This window comes from Nicotiana tomentosiformis, chromosome 2, assembly GCF_000390325.3.
Source record: "Nicotiana tomentosiformis chromosome 2, ASM39032v3, whole genome shotgun sequence".
Lineage (NCBI taxonomy): Eukaryota > Viridiplantae > Streptophyta > Magnoliopsida > Solanales > Solanaceae > Nicotiana > Nicotiana tomentosiformis.
This window is the reverse complement of record NC_090813.1, coordinates 181,601,729-181,612,077: the sequence shown is the minus strand read 5'-3', so window position 1 is coordinate 181,612,077 and position 10,349 is coordinate 181,601,729. Positions and strand designations below refer to the sequence as shown.

The window sequence follows — 10,349 nt, the reverse complement described above, 5'->3', positions numbered from 1 at the left end:
ACCTCTCAAGACAGGACAGGGTAATGACAGAGTTGAAACAAGCATTGTCAGGAGCTTCCAACAATGCAAATGAGAGGGGCCAGGTTCCTCCCGACGTTCTTATAAATCAAACGGCTCAAAGAGTTGATAATAACACCCCAAGGGGTAAGGTCAGTTCCAATAGTGCCGGAGGGACCGGTAGCAGTTCTGGTAATGACAACGGGAATGATTCCTTCAAAACTGAGCTTATGAGGTTCATGAGGGAAATAAACGAACGAATGGATCAAAATATGAAGGAGTTTCACAGCCGAATGGCGCACCACCAGTTTTGAAAGGCCCAGATTCGAAATAAATACACTCAATTGCCTTTTAAACCAAGCGCAATGCCAGAGTTGATTCCAAAGAGGTTCAAAATGCCGGACATTCCGAAATACGATGGGACTTCGGATCCACATGAGCACATCACAACTTATACCACGACTGTGAAAGGGAATGATTTGGCTCAACATGAGATTAAATCGGTCTTACTGAAGAAGTTTGGCAAAACTCTCACAAAGGGGGCCCTAACATGGTATTCAGTCATACCCGAGCATTCAATTGACACTTTTAAAATGCTTGCAGATTCATTCATTAAGCCCCATGTCGGGTCTAGAAAGGTCCAAGCCAGGAAGGCGGACGTATTTAGGATCACAAAAGGTGAGTTCGAATTATTGTGGGAATTCGTGATCAGATTCCAGAAAGAGAGGATGTTGCTATTAATTGTACTAGACGAGTGGGCAGCAGAGGCGTTCACAAAGGGTTTGAATCTCGAGAAGCTCTGATGGCTCCTGAAAGCTGAAGGAAAGCCTGCTTGAATTCAAAACGGCCACATGGGCGGATGTCCATAACCGTTACAAGTCGAAAATAAGGATAGAAGACGATTAGCTCGGCTTCCCGACATCGACCAAGGGACCGGACCAAGACAAGAACCAGGATAAGTTGAAAAGCGATTTTGATGCGGATCGACGATCTTCTAAAGGTTGTTTCCTACCATATGGAACCGAAGGATGCGGTAGCAAAGGGTTTCGGTCCTCGGATATATTCGCTCCCAATATAAGAACCAACTGTGGCCGGAACAACGGGTCGTTACAAGAAAAAGAGGTATCGATGGCCCGGGATTTCACATACCCCAGGTTATCGGATTACAACTTCAACATCAGCGTAGTGGAGTTAGTATTGGCGATAGGGAATATCAAAGAAGTACGATTCCCGAAGCCAATCAGATCTGATCCCGGCCAAAGGGATCCTAACTTATGGTGCGAATATCATGGGACTCACGGTCACAGAATTGGGGACTGTCGATATCTGTGTAAAGAGGTGACGACGTTGTTGAAGAATGGCTATCTCAGTGAGTTCCTGAGCGATCGAGCCAAGAACAATTATGGCCATAGCCGGGACAATGAAGAGCCTTCAAAGGCAATAGAAGACTCTTCCCAGTTAACTATCAACATGATTTTCGGAGGGAATGAAATTAACGATGTAACCTTCTCGGCAGCCAAGAAGACGAAGGTATTAGTGACTCACAGCAAGAGACTCCGGGAAGTCGTCGAATATGATATCACTTTCATGGAGGAAGAGATCGATGGAATTCTTCTGCCAGATAGTGACGCTATGATAATTTCTCTCAATGTCTTAGATTTCAAAATTAAGCGTGTTTTTTATTGACCCAGGAAGCTCAGCTACCATTATTCCATGGAGAGTGATGGAATAAGAAAACCTGACCGGAAGCATCATTCCAGCGACAAAGCTCCTAACTGGGTTCAACTTGACAAATGTGACAACATGAGAAGAGATCTTGTTGCCCACGAACGCCGAAGGGGTAACGAAGACCACTTTATTTGACGTGGTAGACGATGACATGGGCCACAACGTAATCCTCAGAAGGCCATGGATACATGAGATGCAGGTCGTGCTCTAACAATTTAATCAACTATTGAAATCGCCAACCCCGGAAGGAATCAAGCAGATAAGAGGAGATCAACCGGCAGCAAGAGAAATGAACATATTGTCGATTTCCAACAACAAGGATAAGGAGCCCAGCAAATAGCAACTACAGGAACCGATGCCTTCTTCCTTTCCAAAGGGAGATGATAAAGGCGAGGAGTCATCGGAATACCACCAGGTGCCGAGACACTTTCAGGTACCAAAGGAGACGGATGCAACCAAGTCCACCGTAGAAGAACTCGAGCAAGTAGCTTTGTTTGAAGAATTCTTGGAAAGGAAGTTTCACTTGGGAAAAGGACTCAATCCCGCACTTAGGTTAGAATTTATAAAAAAAATTTAAAGCTAGCGTAGATTTCTTTGCATGGTCGCACTCGGATATGACAAGTATCCCATTGGACATGGCCGTGCATAAGCTAAGCCTGGACCCAAGTTACCCGCCGGTAAGGCAAAAGAAGTGTCTGATTGTCGAGGTCAGGAACAGGTTTATTAAAGAAGAGGTAACCGGATTGCTCAATATCGGTTCCATATAGAGGTAAAGTATCCAGAATGGTTAGACAACGTAGTTGTCATACCAAAAAAGAATAACAAGTTTAGAATCTACGTAGACTATAAAGATCTAAATAAGGTGAGCCTTAAAGACTCGTTCCCATTGCCAAATATTGATCAAATGATTGATGTTATGGCCGGGAACGAGTTAATGAGTTTCCTTGATACTTACTCCAGGTACAACCAGAACAAGTTGAACCCGGAGGATCAGGAAAAAACTTCATTCATAACGAACTTTGGCACATACTATTATGATGTGATGCCATCTAGGCTTAAGAATGCCGGAGCCACTTATCAGAGGCTCGTTAATAAAATGTTCGAAAATCAAATAGGCGAGACAATGGAGGTGTACATTGATGAAATTTTAGTCAAGTCTTTGAATGCGGGTGAACATTTGAAACACCTCCAAGAAACCTTTGATATCTTGAGGAAGCATAACATGAAACTCAACCTGGAAAAATATGCGTTCGAGGTCGGCTCCGGAAAATTCTCGGGGTTTCTGGTCTTGCAAAGAGGGATCGTGTAATATCTCGATAAAATCAAAGTCATCGAGGACATCCCCGACTAGCTAACGAGCGTAAAGGAGGTACAGAGGTTAACCGGAAGGTTGGCCGCTTTAAGCAGGTTCATCTCAAGATCCTCGGAAAAATGCCATCACTTCTTTTCACTTCTCAAAAAGAAGAACAATTTCGAGTCGACTACCGAATGCTAGAAGGCACTGAAAGATTTAAAAAGTTACATATCCAGCCCCCGCTACTATCAAAATGTCACGACCCGAAATTTCCACCTTCGGGACCGTGATGACGCCTAACATTTCACTTGCTAGGCAAGCCAACGTTAGAATAATTTAAACCATTTTTAATAATTCATTTTAATTAAATAGTAAAGAGACCAAAAAACTGGAATAATGTCTGAATTAAAGTGAACAAACCAAAATAATAAAGATGTCTAAATACCATCCCAGAACTGGAGTTACAAGTGCACGAGCTTCTAGAATAATACAAACAAGGGTCTGAATAAAATAAAGTTGTCTGAAAGAAAGCACATAACCAAGATAAAGTAGAAGGGGACTTCAGAGCTGCGAACGCCGTGCAACTATATCTCAAGTCTCCTCTGATAGCTGAATCCGAGCAAATCTTATTGTACGCCATTGGGACCAACTCTGGTATCTGTACAAGAAGTGCAGAGTGTAGTATGAGTACAACCGACCCCATGTACTCTGTAAGTGTCGAGCCTAACCTCGACGAAGTAGTGACGAGGCTTATAATAATAATAATAATAATAATAATAATAATAATAATAATAATAATAATAATAATAATAATAATAATAATAATAATAATAATAATAATAATAATAATAATAATAATAATAATAATAATAATAATAATAATAATAATAATAATAATAATAATAATAATAATAATAATAATAATAATAATAATAATAATAATAATAATAATAATAATAATAATAATAATAATAATAATAATAATAATAATAATAATAATAATAATAATAATAATAATAATAATAATAATAATAATAGAGGTAAGACAGTTAATCATATCAATAACTGAGTCAATTCAACAGTCATAGCCAATTGTTTCTTTATCATTCCGTTGCGGCGTGCAATTCGTTCCCACAATATAATCCTTTAATTAATTTTCGTTGTGGCGTGCAACCCGCTCCAACAATATAAATTTAAAATATAATCTGTTGCAGCGTGCAACCCGCTCCAACAATATAATTTAACAATACTTAAATGTAAAACTACTCCAATAAGTACCACATTTAATAAGAAATTATTAGGCAATAAAGCATATAATAATTATGATTTATTTAGGAACCAAGTAATGACAAGTAGTAATTAATAGTAAAAATTAGGGAGAAAATAGGCAATTTAATATTTAATATGCTAAATGTCAAGTAGCAATTAAGACACATAAGTCAAATAAGCATGTAGCAATTATAGCATGAATTCAAGACATAATATTGGACAAAAAATATGATAGAAATAATTAATATAATAATCAATTCATGATTAAAAATAATTTATGATTTTCAGATAAATATGCAAACAACAAATTTGACGACGTATAGGCACTCGTCACCTCGCCTATACATCGTTACACATAAAACTCACGTAACAAATAATTCAAGAGTTCTATTCCCTCAAGTAAAGGTTAACCACGATAGTTACCTCATTTCGCAATTTCAAGTGATCACTCGACCACAGCTTTTCCTTTCGAGTTAGTCTCCAAATCAATCAAACCTATCAAATTATTGGCCAACAATTCAATTGGAGCTTTGGAAATTATTCATAATTCGAAAGAGACTTAATTTAAGTCATTTTCGGAAAAGTCAACCAAAAGTCAATGTGGGGCCCACTTTGCGAAACCCGACAAAAAATTACGGAATCCGAACACCCGTTCTGATATGAGTTCAACCATACTAAAATTATCGAATTCCGACATCGGATTGTCCTTCAAATCCTAAATTTTCGTTTTTGGAAAGTTTTACAAAAAATTCCAATTTCTTCCATCTAAATCCGAAATAAACGATGAATACAAGCATGGATTTATGAAATATAATCACTTTCGGATATAGAACACTCACCCAAGTCGAAGCCGTGAAAAATCCCTTTGGAATTACCCAAATCCGAGACTCAAAACTCAAAAATGAGTAAAAATGGCTAACACCTGATTTTATGTATTCTGTCCAGCATTTTCGCATCTACGGACACAAGTTCCGCATCTGCGAGACAAGGCTCACATTTGCGATGCCAGGCTGCCAGGCCAGTGGCCGCACCTGCGCAAGGAGAGTCGCACCTGCGACATCGCAGAAGCGACGAGCTAACCACAGAAACGGTCCTCCCTTCGAAGAAGCGGAGCATCATTCTAGTGCTCAGGTCGCAGAAGTGAAGAATTCCACGCAGAAGCGGGGCCGCACCTGCGCTCCAAAAGTCGCATGTGCGAAACACCAGAACCAGACCTGCAAATCTTTACAAAAATGGTCTGAAACTCACCCGAGCCACTCGGGACCTCGTCCAAATATTCCAACAAGTCCCGTAACATAATATAGACTTACTCGGGGTCTCATTTCACGTCAAACAACGTCGAAACTACAATTCACACCTCGATTCAGACTTATGAGTTTATGAAATTTTCACTTTACAAAACTCGTGCCGAAACATATTAAATAAATCCGGAATGGTTTCAAATTTGGCGCACTAATCATAAATGATATAACAGAGCTATTCCAACTCTCGGAATCTCAATCTGAGTCCGATATCGGTAAAGTCAAATTCACGGTCAAACTTTGGAAATCTTTAGCCTTTAAATTTCTAGTTTCCGTTAAATGACGATAATTCGAGCTAGGGACCTCCGAATTCGATTCCGTGCATACGCCCAAGTCCCAAATTATGATACGGACCTACCGGAACTGTCTAAATACTGATCCGGGTAAGTTTGGTCAAAATGTTGACCGAAGTCAACTCAAATGAGTTTTGAAGTTCCATTTCACAATTTAATCAATTTTTCATATAAAAACTTTTCGAAAAAATTTACGGACAGTGCAAGCAAGTCGAGGAATGCTAAATGGTTCTATTCAAGGTCTCGGAGCACAGAACTAAATGTTAAATTTAAAGTTGACCTATCGGGTCATCACATTCTCCACCTCTAAAACAAACATTCTTCCTCGAATGGTATTAAAAAAAGTACCTGGGATGGTAAAAAGGTGTGGATATCTACTTTGCATGTCCGACTCGGACTCCCAGGTAGATGATTCAACTGGCTGACCTCTCCATTGTATTCGAACTGATGAATAACTTTTAGACCTCAACTGTCGGACCCGCCGGGCCAGAATAGCTACCGGCTTTTTCTTATAAGTCAAATCTTTGTCCAATTGGACTGAGCTGAAATCTAACACATGGGACAGATCACCATGATATTTTCGGAGCGTAAACACATGGAACATCGGATGAACTGCTGATAAACTAGGTGGTAGTGCAAGCATGTAGGCTACTTCACCTACCCTTTCAAGTATTTCAAAGGGTCCGATATACCTAGGGCTCAACTTGCCCTTCTTTCCGAAACCTCATTACATATTTCATAGGTAAAACCCGGAGCAATACTCTTTCTCCAACCATGAATGCAACATCACGAACTTTACGGTCAGCATAACTCTTTTGCCTAGACTGAGTTGTGCGAAGTCGATCCTGAATAATCTTGAACTTATCCAAGGCATCATGTACCAAGTCGGTACCCAACAACCTAGTGTCTCCCGGTTCAAACCAGCCAACTGGAGAGCGACATCGCCTCCCGTATAATGCTTCACACAGAGCCATCTGAATGCTCGACTGGTAGCTGTTATTATAGGCAAACTCCGCAAGTGGAAAGAACTGATCCCAAGAACCTCCAAAGACTATAACACAAGCGTGAATCATGTCTTCCAATATCTGAATAGTGCGCTCTGACTGTCCATGTTGACACCCAATTTTGCCCTCATATTTTTCCAAATAGTATATATATTCTCAAAATGTCATTCTGCATCATTACTCAATTTACAAGATTTATAAAGATATTTTTATAATTTTTTTCATGATTTTTAGGGCTTTAAAATTAATTTTCTTGCATTTACATTATCTAAATATTTATTAATTATCCCTTAAATTATTTATGATGACTTAATCATCCAAATTACTATTTTTGCATCCACATATATGTTTCATAATATTTTACTTCATTTCATATAATTACATTTGTATTTTTGTTTTTGAGTTATTTACATAATTTTGCAAAAATGACTTATATTCTACAAATAATTGTATTTACTATATTATTTATGCTAAAATAGCATTTTTATATTTTTATAATGTTAAGTTAATATTTTAATAGTTTTACAACATAAATATTATTTTTTACCATTTATTAAACGTTTTAATAATTTATTTTATTAATTTTAAAAGGGTTTCAAGGGCTGGCCCAAAATAGGTTAATTTTCGGGACCAAATTTGGCCCCAACCACTAGCCCAACACCCCAATAACCCTCCAACCCAATACTAGATGACCTTTTAGCCCAACCCGGTCGTGACCCATCTTATAACCCGCCCCATCTCCCTTTTAATCTTGGTCGTTGATCTCAGAGATCAACGACCAACAAACCATCCCTTTCTTTTATCCACCAAACCCCTAACCCTAAAGACCACTCTCTCATTCCGCCGCCCCAGAACCTCTCGAACCTTCCTCCTCACAAACCCTAACAGCTACCTTCCTCAATCTTCTCCCAAATCCGATCAATCTTGAATTCTTCCTACGATTCTCTTACCTTTTATGGATCATCTCATCGTTTCTTACAAGACTATGGTGTTACATAGTACTTGCCTCAATTTTGGCAAGTACCAATCCCCAAATCGGGTGCCACCACCTTCAACCTTTGAGATTTAGACATTATTTCGTCTATATGCACTCACTACCAGGCTATATGGTCCGATTCAGTGAGATTTTCGACCATCTGTGCTTTCCTTTTGAACTAGGGTTTACCGAATTTTCTCCCTAAACTGATTCTAGTTTATTTTGCATGCTATACCTTCCTTATTTATGTTTAATCTACTATCTTTCTTTGCTGGGGACTTAATTCTGATGCTATATAAACCCCTCCCCAATTCCCTTTTGAACGGACTGGAATCACTAAAGAACTACTGTTATTCTCTCATACTCTCACTCACTCGATACTATTCTGAATCTATTGGTCTTGGCCGACTAAAAGCCAAGGCCGTCGGAATCCTCTCTAACGACCCCCTTAGTGCGAGCACTGCTCGAGGTCCATTTGAGGCTCTTGTGAACTCTGACACACTAGGATTTGGATCTTTTGGTTGTTCTCTTTGCTGGTGATATTCGAGTTGTTTCTGACACCTAGCCTTTCTCTCATTTTTGTTTGTTGAATTTGCAACTGGTTAGTGCTTTTGACTCTAGCAATCCTATTCCTATTTTCTGCTTATGTTCATGTTTGTATACTAATATTTGAACTTCCGTGAGCCAGCATGATATGGATATTGTGATACCTTTGTATGCAATTCCATTCGTCTTAATGTTATTCTGCAATTCTAGTGTTCTTTAGCATCAAAATCTGGTTAAGTCTTAAATTTTCAGAATATGTTCACTATGCGTGGTTAACCGGTTTGATCCCTGACCTCCTTGTGTTCATTATGTTTATGTTAAACTTGATTGCTGCATTTGTTGCCTGTTATGAGTTGATCTTCATGCCCTGCTTTGGATTTGTTTTTGTACTAAAACCTCTTAGGGAAATTAATGTTTAAATAATTCATGTATAACTTGCTACTTGCTAATCTGCTTAGAGTTAATTCATGACCATGCCTAACTTAAACTCTCATGCTTAATTCCATTGCTATAAGAACTCTTGTTTGATAGATTTTTGCAATCAAACTTTACTTATTCTGAAAGTCTATCTCTGTGATGCTATCATTTTAAATCTGTTCGTTACTACTCATTCTATGTGTTTGCTAAAGTCTTTTGTATGTGCTCATGTGTTCTTCCACCTATTAGAAATCACCTTTAGTATGGTTACTTAGAAATCTTGCTAATGAGAATCCATGTGTATGTATCCTTGCCTAGACTCTAAGTCACCTAAATGACTGGTTGCATTTATGTTCCTATGTTCCTGTTATTTGTTAATGGGTAAGCGAGACAATTGTCTCAATGTTTGGGCCTGGTTTGTTGGGCCATGTTATTGTTGGACCTGAGCACCGAATTCAACCGTGCTTTAATCATCCTTAAGTACTAGAATTTGGGCATATTGGTTTATACAAAGATTGGGGCTGGTGAAGGCCCAGAAGCATCACTGGGTTATTTTGTATTTGTGTTTGGCCTTTAATTGCTCTATTGGGCACGTAATTATTCTACTTGTGCTTGTAATTATTCTATTTGGGTCTGTAATAATTTGTAAGAACAAAACAGATGGGGAAATTAGTAAAACGAGGAATAGGGTACTTCAATTCTCACATAAATGGGTAGAAAACGTGCCTATAGGATTTATGTGGTCTATTTGCTATTACATGCTTTAGTTTTATGCGTAGAAAGCCTGCCTACAGGAGTCACACGCACACACATCACTTAACTTGCCAACTCATGCTATTTCAAGTATTTGTCGTACATGTTTCTTCTATTGTGCTTTTCTTAGATAGCATCTCTATAGGGCATATCAATGCAATATTCTACTTATTTAGGTGTCGTGCTTATAGGACTTCGAATGAATAGTCTATCAATTGCCTCAATTATCATTGTACTGCTCATCTAGATACCATGCCTATAGGTTTAATAATCAATTAGCTACCCATATCGTTTGTACTGCCTCGTTTAGATAGCATGCCTATAGGGATAAAACTATATAGAGTCAATTGCCAACTATAGATATCATGCTCCTAGGACATTGTCACCTGTCTAAGAAACTCGTCTATAAAATCAGCGCTGGTAATTCATGATTCTGGGGTCTTTCCCTGCTTTTTGCGCAAACAATCTAGAAATCATGCCTATAGGTTTGTAACCTGCAAATCCGTTGCTTGTGTATTGCTAAAATCAGAATCACTTAGAAACCATGTCTATAGAACTTATAATGATTTAATCTATATGTTAGCCTAAAATGCAGCATTGCCTATTTGATATTGGAATCATATAGAGATCATTCCTATAGAACCAAAAGATTCTGAGTCTCAAGTTCGAAACGTTCTATTGCTTAATCTGAAAATCAGTCTGTGTGCTTCTCCATTTATGTATGGAGGCTAACATGAGCCACTCTCTGCTATTATGTGCAGTCCTCTTTGT

At 38.4% G+C, this 10,349-nt stretch overlaps 2 protein-coding genes across 2 annotated transcripts; both read left to right on the top strand.

Moving 5' to 3' along the window:
- Window positions 1-362: 362 nt before the first annotated feature.
- On the top strand, window positions 363-800 carry LOC117278756 (uncharacterized). The gene has a single exon (XM_033658212.1). It carries the CDS (start codon window positions 363-365, stop codon window positions 798-800), a length of 438 nt encoding a protein of 145 aa, XP_033514103.1.
- Window positions 801-1,125: 325 nt separating this feature from the next.
- Window positions 1,126-1,683, top strand: LOC104104339 (uncharacterized). Its single transcript, XM_009612401.1, has one exon. It carries the CDS (start codon window positions 1,126-1,128, stop codon window positions 1,681-1,683), a length of 558 nt encoding a protein of 185 aa, XP_009610696.1.
- The last annotated feature ends 8,666 nt before the right edge of the window (window positions 1,684-10,349 follow it).

What these genes read in the sequence shown, in the direction of transcription:
- LOC117278756 (XM_033658212.1), top strand. Translation starts at nt 363, where the DNA reads ATGCCAGAGTTGATTCCAAAGAGGTTCAAAATGCCGGACATTCCGAAA.
- LOC104104339 (XM_009612401.1), top strand. Translation starts at nt 1,126, where the DNA reads ATGGCCCGGGATTTCACATACCCCAGGTTATCGGATTACAACTTCAAC.